The following is a 23,954-nucleotide window of genomic DNA, read 5'->3' as shown; positions in this document are numbered from 1 at the left end:
TTCTACACTATGTATATTGGGAAATCAGGCGATTTTTCAGCATGCATATGTATGGATGGAAATCACTGATCTCTATTGAAGAGCAAGATCATTGGTGGGAAGTACTGTAGCTGCTTTTGGTGGAGGTCTGCGCTCTCAGAGTGCTTTTCTAGTTCAAAATTGAATGAATCTGTTACCGTGATCTGATTCTGGTGAAATGTTTGTTCTGAATTCTTGTTTTGTCTTTCTGTATCTTTATTACAAACAGGTAAAATGAAGACAAGAAAAGCAACTCGGTGAAAACATCTAGGTAGCATTCACCTTTACAGCACAACTTGTAGCAGGACAATAACTGACCGGAAATAATTATTACTGTGTACCTACGGCAGAAGCACCATGAGTGAAAACCACCCAATAAGTGAGAGTGAGTCAGACTCTGAGGAGTTTCTACCTCCTGGCCTCCAGAGCGATGCCTCCTACGACTCGGAGGGCTCGAACCCAGAGCCCGACAACAAGGCATCCTCCGTTGACGATGATCCTGCCAGTCGGCCGAGTTCTACCACGCCCTCCGTGATGGAGGACGAGTACACCTTCAAGGATCCGCCAGAAGATGCTTTGCTGACGCAGTCTTTCGTGAGCATGCCAGAGGGTCTGGAGCCGCCGGGAGCAGGTCCCGAGAGCAACTCTTCAAGCTCGAAAAAGAGGGCCACCAAGAGGCGGCGCCAGAAGAGTGGGACCGAGGGAGGTCCGAGGAGGAGGAAGAGGAAGGCAAAACAAGCGGCAGAGGAGGATGAGGAAGAGGAGGAAGAGGAGAAAGAAGGGGAGGAGAATGGGGAGGGAACCAGAAAGAAGAAGGGAAAGTCGAAGGGAAAGAACAAGCCAGCAAATAGGAGAAGGAATATAAAGTGAGTAATGCAAACTTTTAATTTTATTGTACTAAAAGTTGGTGTGTATTTGTTGATTCTTTTTTTTTTTCTTATGTGTCAACCTTTCCGGCCATTGCACTGCGTCATTCTGGATACAGTGTGTACACGTACCTGTAATAATTTGAAATCATGTATCCTATATATACTGTGATATCTTCACTCATAGAAGACCTGGGGCCCGTTTCATAAAACTTGTCATCAGTGACAACTGCCACATTTCTATGACAAATTTGCTCTCAGCCAATCAGATGCAAGGATTTCAGTAGCTTCTCAAATCTATGACAACTTGTCACTGATGACAGGTTATATGAAACGGGCCCCAGCACGTTGTTCAATGTACATTTTCACAGCTTTTTATGAAAGAGACAATAATGTGTGTCAAGTGTGACCCCAATTTTTGTCAAAGTTCCCAAAATATCACTTGTAAATTACAAATTCAAACACACAGCTGACCTGGCTAGTTCACATCATGCAAAGTTTGTTAGTCCATACACATAGCATTATTAACATCCCAGCTGATTTATTTACTAATAGTCGTTTGATCAGTGACTACAAGGATAGCTATTGCTTCTCTGTTCATTGACGAACAACGTCTTGAAACCTGATCAATAATGCATAGGATCTGTTCCTGTGGAGCCAATAACTACTCGAAATGAACAAAAGTTGATATGAACAATGTACATTGTACATTGTAGCACACATCAAGAAATATCAGTCACTGTACACACAACAGTATGTTCAAAATAAACCAAGACACGCTGATATTATTCTAAAGCAACTTCTAAAGACAAAATCTTAAGTTTTTCACGCACAAATTCCTTTTGGCCTTGCTTTAGTATAATTCTGTTTGCCTATGGTTCTACAATGTACCTCTCTCAGTATTAGACATTTCTTCATTCAGTGTTTAAGTCTGCATCGATCGACACAGCAATGTACAGTGTACACAAGTTTTACTTTTTGGTTCTGATTTAGTGTAGTACTTTCAAGCTTTATATATCCTTCAGCATCTTCCACTTGCCATTAAGTAAAAATAATGCATGATTTGACCAAATGACTGGATATCGAGTTGTAATCTGAGCTCTCAATTGACATTTTGTGCTGTAGCCCATTCTTGAATGAAATTGTGCAAAGTGTTTGCTTCTTTTATGTCAAACTTTCCTCATCCCAAACATCCAAAATCACATTGAGTTGTGATGTGAAGGTCCCTGTAGGTTTTTCTCCTCTCAGAAAGAAAGAAAAACAATGTAAAAACAGTATCAACAGCATATTAACCCCTTCCTCCAAAAAGGTCAATAACACTGAATATCCGCAGCTAAAGTACTACAAGACAAAAAGTGCCTCTCACTCAAGGGCCACTGATGTATTGTGAACAGGTGTTGATAGAAACCCTTCTTTTTTTCTTCCATTATCTGGAAATTTGCCACATTTGCTGTGATATTTATGCTCTCATACAGTGAGGCCTAGTATAATTCTGCATGTACTCATGTCACATGATAAGATGCCAAGTTTATGCTCTTCATGAAGCATACATTACCAGAGCACATACAAAGTTGTGTAAGAAATGAGAAAAAGCTGTGTGATGCATGTCAGAGAGTTGTTACATCAAGGTAACAAAACTCTGGCATAAACTTCAGTGATTTTAATACACATACTGTTTGTTTGTACAGCTGGGTGTGCTACTTATTAATGCCTAAATTTTAACAGGATGTAGTACAAAGTATGAATACACTGTCATGCATTATAAAATGTATTTTTAGATTAAAAGGGCAAGTACCACAAGTACATGTAGGTTCACCACAACACAATGAATACACACAAACTACAAATTATGGTTTATACCATGTAAAGTACAGTGTATTAAAGATACTGAGAGAACATGATGTAAACTATATTTTATGTGAAACAAATACCTGAATGCATATGCCTCAATTGATAAGATACAACTTTGCCTTAAATCTGAGGTTAACTCAAGTGATATGTAGTTTCTCAGAATATTAGCTTTGGAATACCAGTTTCTGTTGTAGATACAGTGTACAGAGGGCAGAATGGTGATAATTAATGCATGCAGTTTTGTTTTTCATTTAGACCATGTAATGTTTCACCATTTGACGGGTTGCAAATTACAATGTTTTCTTGTTTTTAATGGCACAAGGTCACTGTGTGTGACCTAGACATCAATCGTTAAACATACACCTTGTGCATGTAGGCCTAGACTGTTAGTAGATGCCATATCAAAGTGATAGGAGCACGTTGGAGTCGCACCAGTCCAAGGCAAAATTTTGTCTATTTGTTGCAGGTATACAGATGTCAATGTAGAAGTGTTCGAGTATGCTGTCTTGGGCTGTAGATTCATTATGTGATTTTTCTGATATGATGACCATATCCCTTGTGGAGATACCAACACATTCAAAGGACAATCCCACACCAGTTGTAGTTAGTCTGAAATTCAAAAGGAGTCAAATTGTCTAAGTAAAACAGTGAAAATCTGATCAAAATCAGCTAAAAATTTGGAAGTTCACTTATGAAATTGTGAATCTTAGCTGATTTTCATCAAACAAATCTTAAACAGTCAATATGATATACAGTTAAGTGTAAATTGCTGATGACAGCAACTCAAGTGCTAAATAGTTTACACAAATAATGTTGAAATTTCAAGTGTTTTTTCTTTTTTAAATGCAATCATCTGCTATGTAGTTTCAAATCCATCTGATATCTGACTGATCATTATTTTGAAATCATTCACCAATGGATAGCATTTTGTTTTCTACTTTTATAGCAGACAAATTGGATTTTCATAATGTTTTTATTTGTACTGTAGGTGATCAATGGAAAATTGTGAGGCAATGATATGATCAGCTCACTCATGGTAACAAAAGTTCAACTGTTTGAGAGTTATTTTGCAATAGTTACCAAATTTTTACAATTTCTTTACTTCCTTATTTTTCATCCAATTTTGATTAAGTTTTATTGTTTTTCTGTAAATTGTTTGTCCTTTTGTTTTTGAATATCAAATTATTTTTGGTCCAGAATAGTCATTAAAACTGAAAATACTCCTTGATGGTGTGTAAGTAATACTGAGGCAAGCTGCCTCTGTGTACAATACATTGATGGCGTTTTGACGTGCAGTGAAAGACATTATTTGTTTGTGCTGCCAACACTTATGTAAGACTGCATGATGGCTCTTACACAACCGCCTAAACTTGCATAACTTCAGTAGTGCATATCACCTGTCCTGAATCGCAGAGGGCAAGTAACTCTTGGCACAAGCAGGGAACCCTCAACTATCTCTAGAATACTTCCACTCCAGCTCAGTTTTATGGTTTCTTCTTCAATAATGATATACTTGAACATCACGACTGCAGTCTTGCAACCTCACAAAGGGCTTGCCCGTTAGGCAGTAATTTGATTGATGAACATGAAATTTCCAGTACATTTGATGTTTAAGAAAAAGAAAAATGAGGGGAAAAAATATCAGGGTACTTACACTGTAGTACATGTAGATGGCCACTGATTAATGCTGTCCATGTGCTCATGCACTTAGCTTAACTTGCCTAGGTTTCTCATCAGCTTGCAGTAATCCATTTAAACTTGATCTAGTTGTATATATGTAAAGTCAGCAAGCCCACTCAAGCATTACAAAGTGCCTCCTAAGGCTAAACAGGAAGACCATTGGAACACAATGGGGATTTAGGGGATTAAGTAATCTTTTGGTCATTGAAACTTACAATCTAGTTTCCAGACATCTGAGCCAGACAACAAACAACAGAGCATGTAAATCAGCACACAATACAGTATAAGGGTTAAGAGTCAGGTTCAGTCAGTTGTGAGGATTAAAACATAGTTGCTTCTTAATCAGTGTAACTCTTTCATTTCAAGCACAAGTATTGAGGCCTGCATCTTTTATCAATAATTACGTATCCTTGAAATGAAAGCATCACTCTTTTTTGTGTGTTTGTTTTTCTTTGCAATCACTGAAAAAAAAATTATAGTATGTCTTTCATGATTTTTGAAATGGTTAATACCAAAGATTGGGGGGGGGGGGGGGGTGGCTGCAAAATAAGGGCATGTTTAGGTGCATGTATTTGTCAATTCTATTTATTCTGGTTGTAAACATTCTTATTTGTCTTCATCATTATGGGACAGATAGTACATGTAGGCCTAAGTGTAAACATGATTATATTGATTGTATGTCTGGTATGTGTTTGCATAAGATTTTCATTGACTTTGCTGATATGTCTTTGAGTTTTTATCCGTTGTTCAATAACAACTGTACAAAAAACAATAGGAGGACAAAATTTACTTGCTCAACATTAGAATGATATAAAAAAGGTAAAAAAAAAAAACCCACAGAAACCAGAAAATGAAGATACCCTGTAAATTGGTGTTCATCAAATCAAGACATTAACTTTACAGATGTAGCTCATGGCCCTCATTGTTCACAGTCTATACACTAGTTTTATATGACATTGAGTCTTGTGATGTATCTTAGCTGTATGTAGAAAGACAGGGCAATTTACCTGAACAAAGGCGCTTTCATCCCAGACAGTGTGGTCCTGGTAATTGTTGCTGGCGTGGTCCCATGGAGCCATTATGACTTGGCTATCAGTTACATTCCAAGAAACTGTGCAAATCACCATCTCATTATCTTTTATCTGTTCACTGTATACTTATCATCTATCATACAAGCACTACATTTATATATCTTGGGGTCAAAGTCAAGAATTTGGAGTTCTATGGGACTTGAAATGATGTATGATTTTTATCCGCAGTACAGTACTGTGGTACACTATCAAGTGTGCAATGTGTATCTTTTGTCCGGTTGTCTGTGAAGAAGAAAATGTGTCCCTCAACTGCTGCATGTGTATGCTACAAATGTATTCAAAGTCAATTTATATGAAAAAATAACTACTTAGCACCAGCACAAAATTGATTTTTAGATGTTTTGATGATAAATTAGATGTACAACTCCCCTTCCATCAGTGATGAAATTTGTTATTCTGATGCGAGAACCGGAATTACAAAGGTGTGGGAAATTTGAATGGGATGACATTAAGGAGTGTGTTCATCATGTGCAATAATCATACACTAGAATTTATTAAGAATGTGTGTAAAGGCAAACATGATCAAAACCACATACTTGTAGATTGGATATGACTAATCCACTAACTTGTTTTCCTCCCACTTTTGCCCCTATGCATTCTTAACGTGACAGGTCATTCTTACGGGAGGACCAGCTGGATACTGAAACGCTGAATGCCCAGAGGGAGGAGGAGGAGAGGAAGAAACGGCTGGAGGAGGAAAGGAAACGGAGGATGGACGAGCAGAAGAGCCAGAAGACCAAAGCTACATCAGGTCCTGCTGGTGAGTAACTAATGCACCTTTGAAGAAACATTTTCCATATAATATGTGGAGTCTAGGGCAATTACCCTCTGGGCATTTACCCCAGACCCTAACCCCAATCCTAATCCTGAACCTTATCCTTGCCCTTACCCAAACTCTAACCCTAATCTGTACTCTAACGTTACCAAGTATTTAGCGGGGGGGGGGGGGGGGGGGGGGGGGATGATGATGTAATTGCTCTTATGGGGTAATTGCTACATGTGGTGTGGAAGTTCCCTCACCTATACATGGCTGACTTTTAGACCTACATCCATCCTGAAAAAGACCATTTCATTTAAGTCTGTGGCTGTTTGGATAGTCCATCCCACATTCAGACAAGATGGTATTCTTTAAATTCATAGTTATGGCATTTTGTTGTGCAGAAACGCTAGAAGAGGCTCTGGCTGCGGTCTCAGCCACCATTCACACCCTAGCCCAGTCGTCTGTGGAGGCAAAACCTGGGGCTCCCTCTACTGACATCCCAACCTCTTCCGCCCCCTCTTCATCAACCGCCGTCCCCGCCGCCGCCGCCCCCGCCGCCATCGTCGCCACCGTCCCCACCAACTCAGAATGTATCCTGGTCGATAGCGGCAGTGAGAGCGAGCGAGATGCCAACAAAACATCCAAACCAGGTGAGCAGAAGTATTGATTGCTTTACAGCGTTTTTCATGAAAAAGACTGTACTGCCTTTAGCAATAACTGCATATCTGATCAGTGTGGAATGGAAGATGTCCTAGAAAGGGAGATAATGGATTTTTGTTGACTGGCTAAGTACTGTCAAGGTGCAACCAGACAGTATCATTGACTAGCATGTACTAGTATGTGATTTGTCATCCAACAACTCTATTGCACTCATTTTCTGTTAGCGCTATAAGGTCATAGCAGTCAGTTTCTGACCAGCCAATATAATTATCTTTACTGAAAAAACTGAATGATTTATTCCTCAGTTCTACTCTTCATTCTTCAGTGATGTAAACATTTAGCTACTGATATGCATGACATATCCATCTGGGTATGATACAAATGTACTTTACAAGTGTGGTAGCATCGTTCAAATGTAATGAGCCTTCGCACACACATGCTGATGAGCTATACAAAATTTCTCTTGTAATCACACTGTTAATAGTAACAGCAGCTGACAAGAGACCATCAAAAAATGTTTATTACTTGCGAGCAAGTGTCTGAGTTTATGAAAGAGTGGGATATGTTAAGTAGAGCATTGTGTCCTGCTGATTTTATATTCTGCAGTTAGAAAAATTAGAAAATAGTTTCCACAAGGGAGGAATTTAGTCATTTGTTATATTGGTTGTTATTATGACAATTAAACTTATAGTGAAAGACGATGGAGGATTGTGAAATGTGCACCGCTCTAGTGCATTATCTATTTGATAGTACCAGGCCTCGAATTAACCGACGGCCACCGACGGCCATGGCCGTCGGTGCCCCTCTCGTTGGCCGCAATGCCTTTTTTTCCTTGATCAAAGTTATGGCAAAAAAAAATGTGCCCTTTTTCTTGTGGCCGTGGTGCCCTTTTAGAATGAAAGTTATTATTTATGACGTATAATATGCCCTTTCTCAAAGTCTACACTTTAATAAACTTGAACAACTTTCCTGATCTCAAATATCATACCTTCAGTTCACTCGCGTCCCAATATATCTGATTCAAACTCAAAGTATCTTTCCGAGATATGAGACGACATGTACGTACGTGTACGCCCGACTGGCTTTTACCGTCCCGACTGCCTCCGCAGCGCAGCGGCCATAGAGTTACTAGCTAGGCGGGCCGGAGCAAGTGGTCGCAAGCCATGCTAAAAAATGCCAGGCCTGTCGGACGGCTGCGAGCATTGCCATCTCTCTCGTTCTGCATTCATACCCGCATGCTCAAAGCAAAATGGCGCCGGAAGTGCTCCAAAGCGAGCGCGGCGTATGCCATGAGAACGTACTGTATTACAGAACCTACATCGTATTGCGTATGGCCTACTGCCTAACGTCGTCTGCTGCGGAGAGATCTTATGCGTGCGTGCGCTGCTGGAGTGTAGCAGCACGGTCAATAGCAAACAGCTCTATGGGGCATTCACATCTCGTATAAACACCCAACATGCCCTTTCCAATGTGGCCTTGGTGCCCCTCTGACTGACCTAAGTGCCCTTTAATGGCTGGCCTCTTGGAAAAAGTGCCCTTTTCTAAATGGCCTTGCCCCTCCAAAATCTTATTTCAAGAACTGTAGTACCATTGTGCACTTCAGTCAATCTCAAAATGTTTTCTTATTGCATGTGGATAGCTCTTACTGGTGACAAATCTTTTGAATATTTCCACAGTAGCTACAAATTAGTTTATGGAATTTGATACTTTACACAATGGCTGGAGAAATAGATTTTATAGAGGAACTTATGTACAATGTATGCAGAGAATCAACCTGCAAAATTGACTTCAGGAAGTAAATGTGAAAAAATAGTTTACAAATAGTCAAATGTGCAAATATGCTACTATCCATTTGGAGAGGGGTTGGGTGGCAAAATCTGTTTCAATGCCTAATATGCCTATCTATGTTCACAAACAGAGAAAAGTGAGTGTACTACAGTAGTTCACATTATGTTGCCATGCATGCAGCAACTATGGATGAAACACTTGATAAACAACCATGTTATGACCAGCACTGTAACTTTTTACCCCAGAGTACACATAAATAATACCAATGATACCACACAAAGGCATGTAGAATGAACATGACAGCAATGTAAATTCCTCAACGCAAAATGGGAATATACACTCTGCTTTTTGATTTGAAATATATCAGTGTGATTACACGATGTCTGGTGCCCACTGTTCATACGTTTAATTGGAGGAACTGCCAACACATACATACTCCTATAATGTATACAGCTTGCTTATAGTACTGTGACTATGCAATGATAAGGCTATGACGTGATTTTGGTGGGAATCCCCCTGGGCTTATCATTGTGCACCTGTGAAAAGAGCTCACATCAGTCATCACGAAAAAAAAAATCACCAACGTTTGTAGTGTTTATGCATTCAGTTCCTGATGCTGTGAATTCTTCAAAACTAGGAAATGGGTGTTCAAGAGAAAAGGAATGTCAAGCCCCATTGTTGAAACTGTGACATTGACAATTAACCTTGTTCTTTTGATGCAATGAACCACTGGGGTGTCTTATTGTTGCTATCTTGAAAAGCTTTATTGTCTTTTGATGTATAGCAGGAATGATTGTTATGTCAGGATTTTTTTTTTCTCCATTCATTTGATTGTTTGGTAGTAGCGCAAACTGTGGATAGGACAATTTTATGTGAGTGTATGTAACCCCCCCCCCCCCAAAAAAAAAAAAAACAAAACAAAACAACAACCAACAACAACAAACAAACAAAACAAAACAAACAAATGAAAAACAGTAGTGTGTGACTTTTGAAAGTGAGTGTCAGTGGGAAAGACAGATCAATTTGAAACAAAGGAAAATCTTGATTTGAAGTGAAGCAATTTGAATTTTGTGATGGCAATTTTTTGTAGCAGATAAATGAATAAACGTAGTTTTAAAGGGTGTGTACAGTTCTGTTTGAGATGAGGATTTAGCTTTTAACGTTTTGGGAGATATTCAGAAACCACTCTATGAGATGTCAAAGAGCATGCAATTCTAAGGGATATCAAAAGTTTATTTGATGAAAATCAGTCTTGAAATGGCTGAGATATCCAAAAACAAGGTGAAACAAAGAGATCCCAATAAAAGGCTTGGCCTCTCGCCTTTAATTATTATCACTTTTTTTTTAAATATTAAGTCGCTTGAAGTAAGAAGACATGTTTTTCAGATTGATAAATGCATGTAATTCAGAGAAACATGAAACATGATTTTAAGAAAGAAATCATTCAATGTATTTGCCTTCATAGTTTTGTTTTTATTTTGTGAACTTTTCAAGTCAACCAGTATCTTTTAATTGATCACCTACATGTAGCAAGAATGTTTCCTCTCAAAACATAAATGTCTTGTTTTTGTGTCCAAGGTAGAAAGAGAAAAGGATAATAATTTTGTCTTATTCTGTCATATTGGTTTGCAGTTGCAAGTTAAAACACATGCAAAATTGTCTTTCAAGTTTCAATTCTCAAAGTATCTATCTCGTGAAAAATTATGAGATTTTTAGAGCATGTCATTATGGATAATGTGTGTCAGTGTGATTGGAAGACCTATTCGTACTTTTAGTGAACAACCGCAACAGACTACAGTTTCATTTTTCTCCCCCTTCCACTCTGTGCGTGAATAGATAGTAGTCATGTGATTCTATGTGTTTCGGGTCTTATCACATGGATTATTTTGTAAACTGCATTCTTTTGTATTAAACCAGTGAGACACGTGATTGCAGTCGTTCAAAACTTCGCTTTTGTTTGGCTGTTCTCTCGTCAAACATGGACATAAGTGCTCTTGCTGTTAGAACTGGGAGCCAATTCTTTTTTATCACGAGTGAAGTGTACACATGTACGTATGATTACACCTATTCATGCTCGAAGATCAGGAGACATAGTGTCAGATGAAGAGGGATAGAGAAGGGGTTTCCCCTCCACAGACCCACGAAATGTACATTGTGTGGTTTGGAAAACTACCAGTTGTGAGTGGACTAGTCTTGGAAGTGAGAAGACTTTGACAAGGTTATATTTTTTCTCTTTTTTTTTTCTTTTTGCATGTTTGAGGGGATACTGTACTGTACAGCAAGATATTTTTCACAGAATGAAATATTTGAGAATCACAGCCAACGGCCTTTTTTTTTTTTTTTTTTGCGACATGAAATTCTTGCAAATTGCCGCTGGCATTGAATGCGTGCAGTGTAGACATGAACTTTTGTGTGCATTTTAATTGCGCGAAATTCACAAAATTAAAATGCACGTGAAAATTTCGTATTTTACAGTATCTCTGGACATATAATGTAGTTATAATGCCTGCATTTTTCTTCTTCCTCTTCTTTTTAATTTTGACTTCTTTTTTTATGTGTTTTCTTTATCTTTCCTCTTCTTCCACCATTCTCTTTCTTCACTGTCTTCTTTTAATTTCCCCATCCCCTCCAACTCCTTCTCCTTCTTCCTATCTCCTCCTCCTCCTTCTCCTCCTCCTCCTCTTCCTCCTTCTTCCCCTTTCTCATCCCCCTCCTCTTCCTCTTCTTCAAGCAGCAACAGCTCCAATGTACAAACTGACATGAGGTGCCCCAATGTCATTCAAGGTGCAGAATTAGTCTGTACTCGGCATTCATGCATAAATGTGTAAATGGAAGATGGCAAGATTTAAGTCTGGACTCCCCAAAGCATTGAAATTATGAGGTGTACAGAATACATGGAATTTCCTTGTGAACCAGAAGTGTTACAAAAGGAAGTGGCTATTTGCACATCTACTCCATGTACCATGTACTGTATGTATGGACATGGAGTAACATGTACCACATTATGTATTATTAGTATGCTCGTTGCCTTGTTAAATACATGTCCAGGGATATGACTTGGCACAATCTGTGGTATTTATTCTGATCTGGTCACAAAATCAAGATGATAAAAAAGCATTATGCTTTATGGAGATGAGCAAACAATGTGTGATCATTTTTACCCAGAAAAGAAAAAAAGAAAGATAAGAAAGTTCCTTGACTTTTGCTCAGGATATATTTAGGCACAGTACAATGTACAATACAGCTATTTTCACACGTAAAATTGCACATAATAGTGAAAGCAAACTAAACAACAAAAGTGGAAAGAAAGGGAACACATCATATTTCTCAAGATTAATTTTATTTTTATATAACCCTTTGAATGCATGCTTGCAATTAGATTTGAACTAAACACTGACATTTACATGTACAATGGAACTCACCTTGAAATTACGTTAAATATGTCTTCCATCTGGTATGCAGCAGAAGTACAGTTGTAAAACATCCAATATGCGCAATACAACCCTACACCAAAATATTAGATATAAATATATGAGCATGTGCTTTTATGTATAAACTGAGAGACTATGCTTGACTACTATACTGTAAACCATAATATCTGCTTAGTTTATAATGGAAATTAGTAGCTGCAGCTACCTTCATAGTAAATTGCTGACTAAAACTAATAATTATAATCCAAGGTGCAAGTTGTGCTGAAGCTGTATGGTGCACTGTAAAGGAAATATCAAGTCGCCATGTGTAAATAGCAGCTTTTGATTGACCTGTCTGTAGATAGAGACCGGAGCAGTGTGAAGAAAACTTTGCTTCAAGACAAAATGTAACACTTTAAGCATAAAATGAATGTCTTATGGTATGTTCTTCTTTCAGAGAATGAGGTCATTACCATCAGTTCGGACGAGGAAGTGACCCTGGTCAGCGACAACAGCGATGAGGAGGCCGACATGGACGAAGGGAGCAGCGGCATGCACACCAACGACGAGGCCAACGTCCCCGACGCCCAGGGCCGCATCCTGGTCAACGTCAACCATCCGCCAGATGAACCGGACATCTTCCTGCCTGATCACATCTCCCAAGTGGTCAAGCCGCATCAGGTGAGGGCAACGTAGATCAGGTAGGGTGAGGGATCGTTAGGAAATTTGATACATCCTCCCGTAATTCTGTGGATATTCTTCCTACATCAGTTTGCCTATTTTTGGACAAAATTAACCCGTTGAAGACTAGTCCAGAGTATACTCGGCCAAGTGTCTCGTGAGAAATGCATGTTGTAGCAAAATTAGCCCATCCTCTACAGGTTAACAAGAGATTGAGAGTACATGATTGAGTGAACGTGCCTCTGTCTTCTTATAGTTACTATGCCTAGGGTGGCCCTGAAAATAAATCCAGTGGAAATAGAAGTCGCATAATGCTGAAACATACTGGCAATGATAATAGACATTTATTTTGTACAATCAGTATGTCTCTGTAATAATGCAAAGAGAAAATGTGAGTAGTCTAAAAGACTGACAATACATGGTAAATCATTGATAACCTCTGCCAATGATGCAGAAAGGGTTGCCATTCTAGTTTTGATTTGTGAATGGACGGGGCTTCTTAGTAATGGGATATTCATTAACAAAGTTTTGGATCAGTTAGATGTTTACAGTGAGGCACTTTAGTGCATAGATTGGGGAATGCATGAAGTGCGTTTGATGAGTGTCTGATTTGGGGAGCTACAAAGATTGGGTGAAGACTGGGTTTGTGATTTCAACACAAGGAGTTTTTTATCAAATTGTGATGCTAAATGGTGAATAGAGCTCATTAAAGGTAAGACAGCATGGAACCTGTCTTAGAAAATGATGGATTATGAAGATGATTCACATGACATTCATTCAAGTGGAATCATGTCATAATGTCATAATGTCAAAATATGTTGTAATGTTTCTACTAGAAAATGTGACAATGAGTAGCCTCTTTCAAGACTTCTAAGTATATTTTATGGAGGTAGGACACTAACTTATTACCAAAAGAAAAAAAAAAGGAAAAGGAGGAGGGATAGCGTGAGGATGGATAGGAAGAAAATGGACTCCTGTGAGGTTGTTAAGTCTTAATTTTGCATGATGAGTAGAGAGCTCACAGTAGGAAGCAGACAACTCAGTCCTTGTGCTGCTACGTACATGTAGATACTGGGTTGCCAACTGGGACATAAAATTGCAAATATCCTCTCTCACAATTCACTGCCTCCTAAATAATTGGGCCTCAGCGTGGTCTGCGTAGGGAGCTGATTTCCTTTAATAGTGTCAGAGACCTGATGTACCAGGACAGATGCATTCAGGCTGTTTAGTGTTCTGAAGAAAGACCATGATCTGTCTTTGATCTCAGACAATTCTAGCAGATTTTGTTGAAAGGAGGAGATGTACATGTATATTTACAAACCACCAGTTCTGTGCTATACACTGCTCTATTAAACAGCACTGGCTCATGACTGTAGGAGATTTGTGTGTTTGGTGTTTAACTGTATAGAAGCACTGTGGAGTATAAGACTACTGTGTGCTTTTATAGCGAGTATTTCTTCTGTCAAGTTCCTAGAGTCAGAGTGCTGTCGAAGGTTGATCTACGACTTTGTATCTAAAGGTTGTCTATGTACTCTGTTTGAAAAAGAAATATATATTTAGTGTGAGGAATTTCTAGAAATAATATTGAGAGAGCATTCTTTTTTATTCTGAGCCTTTTTCAGTCTTGGCCATAGATACAATTTTTTTTTTACTGAATATTGAATAACTCCTTAGGAGCATAGTGATAACTATTCAACCACCTGAATTGTCATAAATATTGTACTTTGATGAAAACATCCATAGTCCCATGGATATGATAAAGATTTTTTTCTGAATATGAATAACTCCTTGGGAGCATAGTGATAACTATTCACCCACCTGAATTGTCATAAATATACTTTGATGAAAACATGCGTAGTCCTATATATGAATATGTGTGATATTATCTGAGTTCTCTCATACTAAAATGGGTGTGAATGAACAGTTCTAACGACATGTACATACCATTAGTCATATGGCAATTCTGCTGTGGAATTTCATGTTTCCTTTTCGAAGAGAAGCATTTTGACTGGAAGGATGTACAGATACCTTTTTTCCCCTTTTGTGTACAATTTTTATGTCCATGTCAACATTATTTTACCAAATATAATGGAGAGCGTCCATGAGAAACTAGAACACCTCTGTTTGCTCAACATTGAAAGTGGGTCACTATGCAGTGGAAACAAGACACAGTGCATATTAACATATATTCTGAGGAACTGACAGGAAATTTTGTCTGCAGAACCTCTGAAGTCAGTGAAAGCAAGCGTGTTGTGTTGACGAGAATATCCTGTATGTTACGGTAAATACGAGTACATTGTAGCTCACACACGATTATGTTACATACAGGTGTGTAGGTGAATTTGTGACAGATTTACAACAATGTACCTACACACTCATGTAATCATCATGCAGCAGCAGGGTATTGATACGATGGTGTAGAGTGAAGAGTTGTGAATGTCCATTTAAAGCATATACACTGTAATGTCATCACTTTGCATCAGTAACTACTTGGAATTATGATGAAAAGCTAATATGTGCACCATCTTTGTAATAGCCACACCTTACATTTCCAAGATGTATACTCTGCAATTGCTATGTAACTGAATATATTTGCAGTGATTGTGATGAAATACCGAGAGGAGATACATGTGAAAATGAATATTGTTGAAGAGAGACTGCATTCAACTTTCCTGTGTCTTTCTACATTGTATTTTCTTGTTACACGTGCACAGGTTGGCGGCATCCGTTTCTTGTACGACAACTTGGTGGAGTCTCTGGGCCGCTTCCGGTCCAGCTCTGGCTTCGGCTGTATTCTTGCTCACAGCATGGGACTAGGCAAAACTCTCCAGGTATTCATATACAAGTGTATAGTACTCTCTCTCTCACATATCTGTATGTGTCTGTCTGTGTGTGTGTGTGTTTGTGTCTTCCCTTTTCTTAAGCTGCCGCAGGGTGTATGTGTGTCTCCTTAGCTCTACCAATGTTTTTCCTCTTTATTTTCTTGTGCCTAGAACCAACACAATGAGTGTGATGTGAAACAGACCGAAGAAGTGAAATGAAATGAAAATGAAATTGTGCAAGTCTCTCAAAAGTACTTCCTGTGGATGTTTCCCAGAACTTAGAAATTGATAAGATTTTTTTTCCCCGTTATGACTTCGTTTGATTGTTTTTGATTGAATGCAATGAACGATGTTTATTCATGGCTGAACTCACATTCTTTGAAATTGAACACGGATAAATCTGAGTTTTTAATGTTTGGTTCGAAGACACAATTAGGTAAACTTGACATTAATTTTATTTCCTTTTCCGGCATGTCAATTAGTGTGTCCCAAACCTGTCGCAACCTGGGTGTAATGCTAGATTGTAATATGACTATGTCTCATCAAGTTTCTAGCATTTGTAGATCTGTAAGATACCAACTTCGTAATATTGGCTTCATTAGAAAATATTTGAACCGCTCTTCTACCGAAAAATTAGTCCATGCCTTGATATCCTCTAGGCTCGATTTTGGAAACTCTGTCTTATTTAACTTACCACAAACTCAGCTCTCCATGCTACAGAGGCTTCAAAACGCGGCAGCACGCATCATCACACTATCCAAGAAGCACACTCACATCACCCCTATTTTGAGATCACTTCATTGGTTACCAGTCAAAGATCGCATTATTTTTAAGATTTTACTTTTGACTTTTCATTGCATTCATGGCGCTGCTCCTCAGTATAACATTGACTTACTCCATAATTACATCCCTGCTAGATCTTTACGCTCATCCAACTCCGGTTCTCTGATAATTCCAAGATTCACTACAATATGGGGCACACGTGCCTTTGGCCATGCTGCTCCCACCTTATGGAATAGCTTACCTTCAGCCGTAAAAAATTGTTCTTCATCAGACTCCTTTAAAAGCAGTCTAAAAACTCACTTGTTTAAAGCCTCAATTTGACTACTCATTATATGTACTTGATATTTTTATGTCTTTTATCTCCTTCACTTTCTCTTCCTTCTGCGCCTAGAGCACTCTGCAGAGTGGATTTGGCGCTATATAAATCATATCAATTATTATTATTATTATTCTCTTTTTTCAACAATAGGCTAAGCGCAGCCCTTAAGCTGTTCATGAGTCATATTTTGTTTTTAGTTCATTGAATGCAAAGAGCACTTGTACATATTCTGTCAGAGATAAATTTTATATCCAGTTTCCTTTCAGAGAGTTTGGAAAGTCAAATTATTTGAACAAACAGCCTAAAAGACCTCAATTTTGTTGCTTGGTTTGGATGCATTGGCCACTAGAGTATCTTCTGAACTTTCTCTTGTCATACTAAAGATGCCTAAAGATATTTTGAAAGAAATTGTATTTCCTCATACATGTAACTGCAATGTGATATGAATTCCATAGAAAGACATAGTGCAGGCAGCTATTATTCAGAAAATGGGATTGTGTATTTTGACAGGAGGAAAGTAACGGTGAAAAAGACATTGAGAGGGAGGAAATGTTAAGAAATGCTGCTTGCCTGGGATTAACAGAAAGTGCCGGATCGAAAAAATTTGACATGGAAGACGGAATTGGGGTATATGCTATTTTCTTTGATGATGCGTGCTGAGAGCCTCAGATATTATATAAATAATGCAGATTGGACTTGGCATTCGTAGCAATTATGCACCACAATATTAACTTTTGAATAGTTCAGAATTCATAAGGTGAAGCTGAATGTGTTCTAGACAATTTTTGATTTTACTAATGCACAACCTAGCAATGTGCATTATTTGTTGTATAAAATGGTAACATGATTTCAATTCTGTTGCAGCAAATTTAGTAAGATTCCCAGTGCAGCAACAGTTCCCAGCTAACCGAACTGCACGTGCAAACAGTTGCAATGAAGTTTTAATACACAGGCAATGCAGCTGAGTGCAGACTTGCGGTTGTTAGTACTGGTTTTTTAAAATTTGTGGCTGTAGGCAAAATAAAAGACTGATTATGTGATAACTCTTAGCCAATTAGTAGATTAGGATCCATTTCACGGTTTTACAATCCCATTTGACCTCTTCCATTCCACAGTGTATCTCCTTCATCAGTATCTTCATGAGGCACACACAAGCTCACACCGTACTCTGCATCGTACCGATCAACACACTCCAGAACTGGCTGGCCGAGTTCGACATGTGGTGCCCTGAGAAGGACCGCCACTTCAACGTCTTCGTCCTCAATGACTCACACAAGACCACTGCCTCCAGGGCGAGGGTCATAGGTCAGTGTTTTAGTGCTCTCTATTAAAAAAAAGAAAAGAAAAATGTCTGAATTAGCTTTTTGTTGTTGGATCACATCACATAATGTTTTGAATTGATGATTGAGCATATTTCAATTGTATGAGGAATTTTAAGTTGTGGAAAAGTTCAAAATTGGCATTGCTATTGTTGCTCTATTCTTTGACCTTGGACTAGATTTTTTTTTTTTTTCACATATCCTGACTCTTGTCAGATACCAGAAAAAAGGAAAACAGTATTTTGTGATGTGTGGTTTTATGCCTCAAGTCCACTGAGACAAATTATGTAGGGGTTGGAGTATTAACTTCTTTGAAATTGCAGAGAATAATTTAAATTTGTTGGTGTGTTGATAAATGATGATAACTACTGTGATGTAAGCTGTTTAGGTCACACTCTGCTTATAAAAGACAACATGATAAAAACCTGACTCTGCAACATTGCGATGATTACTAGGCATGGCTGTAAAATATGTACATTTTTGTCAAGTTTGATTTTGAGACAGTCATAGAATGGCTCTGATGTGAACAGTAAGAAGTGATTGGATTGAGATGCATTACTGGTCAGGTGCTGTGGAACATTTGTGTGTGTGTGTGTGGTGGTGGGGGGGGGGGGGGGGGAGGAGGGCTGCATGCTAATTGAAAGGTCATGGTTCAAAAGATCCACCATTTTTTCAGGAAGAATATCAGATCGGAACCTGTTGAGAGTCATTGGTTTTGTTTTGATTTCAACTACTTTGTATTTTTTCCCAATTTTTGTTCTTTCCTTTCTTTCTCTTTTTATTTTTTTTTTTAATGAGACAAAATTGGGGGCTGCAACCCTTACTAGTTTGTGTTCCCTGCTCATGACCGTTTGTGATTGATTTGGGCCTGTAACTTTTCTTCGTTTCTGACAATATAGATTATAATGAATGAAGTGAGCTGAAGAGGAGAAAAGCAGACCTGCCAACCGTTCAGTTTTAATCTGAATATTCAGATTTTTCACTGAAAGAAAATGCACTAATTTCAGTGTGTTCTGATTTTCTGGAAATATCTGTTAATAGTAAAGTACATGAAATTTATGAAAGTTCAGATTTGAAAATAATTTTTCTTTGTTTTTTCAGATTTATTAAGTCTCGAGGTTGGCAGGTATGGAATAGAGTTCACATAATCACACATCAGAGAAATATTTATGTGTTTATATGAAGAGTACACATACTTTTGATCAATGCATGCATGCTTCATGACATTGTCGAAAAAAAAAAATAATTCAACCATTACCTCGCATTTTCACCACTGTCCAGGTGAATGGCAAGAGAGAGGAGGTGTTCTGCTGATGGGCTACGAGATGTATCGTCTGCTGGCGCGGTCCAAGCAGACAGCCGTGGGGCGGCCCAAGAAGAGGTCCAACAAGTCAGGGAAGTCCTCCCCCCAGGTCATTGACATTGATGAGATGGAGGCGGCAGCAGACATGGCCATAGGTGAGGAGGGGGAGGAAGAGGAGGAGGGGGAGGTGGGAGATGGAAGGGGGAAGGAAGGGAAGGGGAAGGAGGAGGAGGAGGAGGTGGAGGAGGAGGAGGGGAGGGGAAGAGGAGGAAGGGGAGGAGGAGGAGGAGGAGGAGGGGGGTTGGAGATGGAAGGGGAGAAGGAAGGGGAGAGGGACGCAGGAGGAGGGGGGATGAGGAGGAGGAGGAGGAAGAGGGGAGGAGGAGGAGGAAGGGGAGGAGGAAGAGGAGGAGGAGGAGATCTTCTACTCTGACAAGAGAAAGAGACAGCCTTTCTGATTTGGGAATTATCATCTGCAATGCAAAGATTTACTTTGATGTGTAACTTTTGGCAGCCCTGGCTGACTGGTCTTTGATCTCTCCCGTTTGATTGTATATGTGACCTGCTACAACAAAAGGATCCTAAAGTTGCTGACTTTCGGATCAAATCAAGTTTGAAGTCACATCATAAAGATTGGTCGAAACAATCGGATTTCTGTTTTTTGCATAATTTTGTAGTCTAATGTTTTGTCTATCATATGCCGAAATTTTGAAGCTAAATGATCAAAGGAAAGGCAAGAAAATAGTGTTTTTCTGGGCCATGATTTTCCGACTTTCAACATAACAGACACGTGTCCAAAGATTTGGATTTAGCACCGCAGCTAGACTCCGCCCCTAGCAACGAGTGAGTGATCTAATTGGTCAGTACGTGGCATCCTGATTACTGATTGGTCGTGCGTCGACCGCTGGCGCTAAGCTTAAATGAACATCGCGGACGTCGCTAGGATCTTGCCTTCTAGTGTCAAGTGGTGAAAACTCTCTCACCTCCCCTTGATCATGATAGCGTGGGAAGGAAAACTTTGAAGGCGTTTTTCCTCGAAACTCTGATTTCCTCAACTGTTTGACATGCGCTAATAAAATCATTGATATCTCCGCAACCGAGTACTTTTATGAGTTGTGCTATATATGAAATTAAAGTAGAAGAGTCGGGGAATAACATCATGCCATTTTCAGAAAATTGTCCTTCCCTGACTTTTGGATCCCTTTGTTGTAGCGGGTCACCTATGATGTATATATTGTGTATTATTTATCTATTTAACTATTCATTAATTCATCTACTCATTAATTAATGAATTAATTCAGTTGTTAGAACCTGTATTCATTGATCATCTTTAAGTGTGCATTCATTTATATTGATGATGTTTCTGTAGTTGAAAGATGTGATCTGGTTCTTTAAGGCCAGAAACCTGTAAGCTAAGAATCCAGTTTTTCCTGTCTATCTTTCTTGTTTTTCTGAAGACATGAAAAATGCACTGTGCAATCCTGGTCCAGACATGGTTGTGTGTGATGAGGGACACCGGATCAAGAACAGCCATGCAGGAATCTCCCAGGCACTGAAGAACATCAAGACTAGGTAAGCATAAGTATATTTTGCCTCTAAAAAAATTGCAAACATGGCTGAGTTATGCCCTTGACCAATTGGCCGCAGTGGCAAAAGCACACTTGTGTGACAAGTATGTCAGAAATCTGATGACCAAATTTTCCTCCCATTTCATTTTTGCATCTTTCATTTGCGCATGTTATATACAGTGTAGCATATTCTTGACATGGAGTCTGGATATTGTTAGAAAGTCATGATCAAAAAGGCAGCACTTAACACTGGTACTGGTCAGACAGTCCAGGCCACTAAAAGTCATTGTTGGGCCAGTAACTTTTCAAGAATTGCCAAATTCACTGGTCCGACATGACTTGTCAAAAAATAACACTGTCAGGGCCAGTTGAAAAAAAACAAACAAACAACAACACCAACAACAACAACAACAACAACAAAACAATCAGGACCAGGAAATTTTTTGGTGCAACTGATTGACAAATTGCCAAACATTGACATAACTAATGTAACATTGAATAATCAGTGTTAATCAACTCAATGCAAGAATTTCATGAATTTGAAGGACCATAGAATTTTAGGTTCGGGCCAGTAAAAAATAGAAAAGTGATCGTCTTCTGGTCCAACAGGGACAGGTCGGACCAGTAGAAAAAAAAAATGGTTAGTGTGTATCCCTGAAGAGGCATAATTTTGTGCTTGTGTACATGGGTATTTATGCGATGTTTCCCTATATGTGGTTTTGCTTAAGGTGTGAAGGAATAAATGTCTTCACCGAGAATCTGTCTTCCTCTTGTAAAAACACAATACTTACGATCTGTCTTGCACAATCGTGACAGAGGAAGCCATAAAACTTGGAAAAATTTCAAGATATGAAACCCGACTTTGTGCCTGGCAGGGTGTTGCCATTGTACAAGGAAATCATTTGTGAGTGTGTGGTCAGCCAGATTGTGCCAACATGCTTTTCAATAACAAACATAGGATGAAGTATGTAGGAAGTGTTTGTTACCTGTGGCTCAAAGGGGAAGCAGACTGAACAATGATATGTGAAGCTAACATGAGAGTGAGACAACAAGAAATTATGATTTAAAAAAAGAAAAAGAAAAGATGAGCCAGAGTAGAAAGTAGTGAAATTTCAGTGGATGAGAAACATTTCACAAAAACATGGGTCTAAGATGATTTATCAAGTTTCATGTTTGTGTGCTGCTCTAGCCACACATTTTTTTTTCAATCTGTATGCCTATAAAATGGAAAAACACTGTATTTAGGTAATGTAAATGTTTGGGTCCTATTGTAGTGTGGAAACGACTTCAAATTTCTGCTGAAGAAAATTGTATTTTGAAGCCAAGTTTTGGGGAGTGCATTAAGAAGACCATGAACATTATTATACTTTTGAAGGAGATGTCAAATTAGGATATAATCCATATTGCTCAATGTCAATGCTATAGGAAGTGAGAATCCATAACTGTACAAACTTTCAGCTCATTATGTAGCCCTACAATACACTCTGACCATTCTAAAATGTACACAGTCGTTGCCTAGGAAAATGACCCCAGTATTCCTGTAAGTTGTCATATGTTCCAGCATGTGAAGTTATTTTGACTTGGTGTAGAATATGGTATTGTAGGTGAATAAAATAGATGAAGTGGAGTAAGTCGCAGAGACGGCAAACTTTGTCCTATTGGAGTACAATTATTGTATTGGCAAGGATGCAGGCTGCTCCACAGCACGAGTCTATGGTCTGTGCAGAGTGTTTGCTTACTGTTCATTTGTTAGTGTGAGAGCATTCTTAAAATGACTCCAAAGAGTTATGGAGTGGGTGTTATCAGTGCTGAGCTGAATCCCAAGAATGGGACCACGCACACCACTTTGATGCCTCTTCTAGCCACTTCAATCAGTTCTTACCATCATGGCAAAGCTTAAAATAAAGTTGTGATGACTGTACTGAGTTTCACTCTCGTTATCTTTCTATCTACCCATCCCCCCCCCCCCCTTCCTCTATCTCCCCAGGCGGAGGGTAGTCTTGACTGGGTACCCACTTCAGAACAACCTGCAGGAGTACTGGTGCATGGTGGACTTTGTCAGACCAAACTTCCTGGGCACGAGGCATGAGTTTGCCAACCTCTTTGAGAGACCAATCTCCAATGGACAATGTATTGATAGCACACCTTATGTGAGTAATGGGTTGAACCTTGGACTTCAATGTTCTAGTCTTTGTATCTGAACAAACTGTTCAAATGACATTTTGGTGATAACTGCAATATGTGTATCCCCTGTGCACGCTTTCATCACAAGCCACATAAACCTTTAAAGAGTTTATCAGAAGCAGTCTAATAAGAATTTACCTAGTCTGTTTGCATTAGCAGCCGTATTCACTGACTTGTGGTTAGCACAGAAAAACATATTAAAAAAAAATATTTCTTGCAAGTCATCTTGGTAGTAAATGTATTTAAAAGAATGAGAATAGAGATTCTTGTGCATGACATTTCTGTACTTGATTTGACGACCAGAAAGACAAGTGCTATTATGTTGTCTTTCCCCACATTGTGAATTCCCCAGGATGTGCGATTGATGAGGTATCGGGCGCACGTCCTGCACAGCCTGCTTGGGGGTTTCGTCCAGCGGCGCGGCTTCAACGTCCTGCTGTCCACGCTGCCGCCCAAGGAGGAACACGTCCTGCTGGTCAGACTGACCTCCTTCCAGCGCGGCCTCTACATCCGCTTCATGCAGTGCTTCAAGGAGGCTGGGGCGGGCGGCTGGTGCTCGGCCAACCCTCTCAAGGCATTCTCTGTAGGCTGTAAGGTGAGACTCAGCACGACAGTTGCAAGCAAGCATTCTGTTACCTTACCCTTGCCTCTCCTTTTTCCCTTCAGACCTTTTTTTTTTTTTTTTTTTTTTTTTTTTTTTTTTTTTTTTTTTTTTTTTTTTACTTAATGTTAAGGTTTAGTTGTAGTATGTTTGAAACTCACTGAGAACTCCTTGAAAGCACTAAATTGTTGGATATCTGACCCTGATTTCAGTTTCACTTAACTGATTAATTCCATGTCTTATTTTACCC

The 23,954-nt window shown here is 39.0% G+C and overlaps 1 protein-coding gene across 1 annotated transcript in view; it reads left to right on the top strand.

Annotated features, from left to right (window-relative positions):
* Positions 1-263: 263 nt before the first annotated feature.
* LOC140241456 (helicase ARIP4-like) overlaps positions 264-23,954 on the top strand; it is a 35,009-nt gene continuing 11,318 nt past the window's right edge. The window contains exons 1-10 of the mRNA XM_072321188.1: positions 264-884; positions 6,118-6,266; positions 6,668-6,916; positions 12,582-12,805; positions 15,520-15,636; positions 17,845-18,034; positions 19,330-19,506; positions 20,809-20,923; positions 22,907-23,069; positions 23,456-23,698. Coding sequence (XP_072177289.1) covers positions 376-884; positions 6,118-6,266; positions 6,668-6,916; positions 12,582-12,805; positions 15,520-15,636; positions 17,845-18,034; positions 19,330-19,506; positions 20,809-20,923; positions 22,907-23,069; positions 23,456-23,698 — 2,136 coding nt within the window. The 5' untranslated portion in view covers positions 264-375. The remainder of the gene's footprint in view (positions 885-6,117; positions 6,267-6,667; positions 6,917-12,581; positions 12,806-15,519; positions 15,637-17,844; positions 18,035-19,329; positions 19,507-20,808; positions 20,924-22,906; positions 23,070-23,455; positions 23,699-23,954) is intronic.

This window comes from Diadema setosum, chromosome 2 (assembly GCF_964275005.1).
Source record: "Diadema setosum chromosome 2, eeDiaSeto1, whole genome shotgun sequence".
In the NCBI taxonomy this organism is placed as follows: Eukaryota; Metazoa; Echinodermata; class Echinoidea; order Diadematoida; family Diadematidae; genus Diadema; species Diadema setosum.
This window is presented reverse-complemented; position numbering and strand designations above follow the sequence as displayed.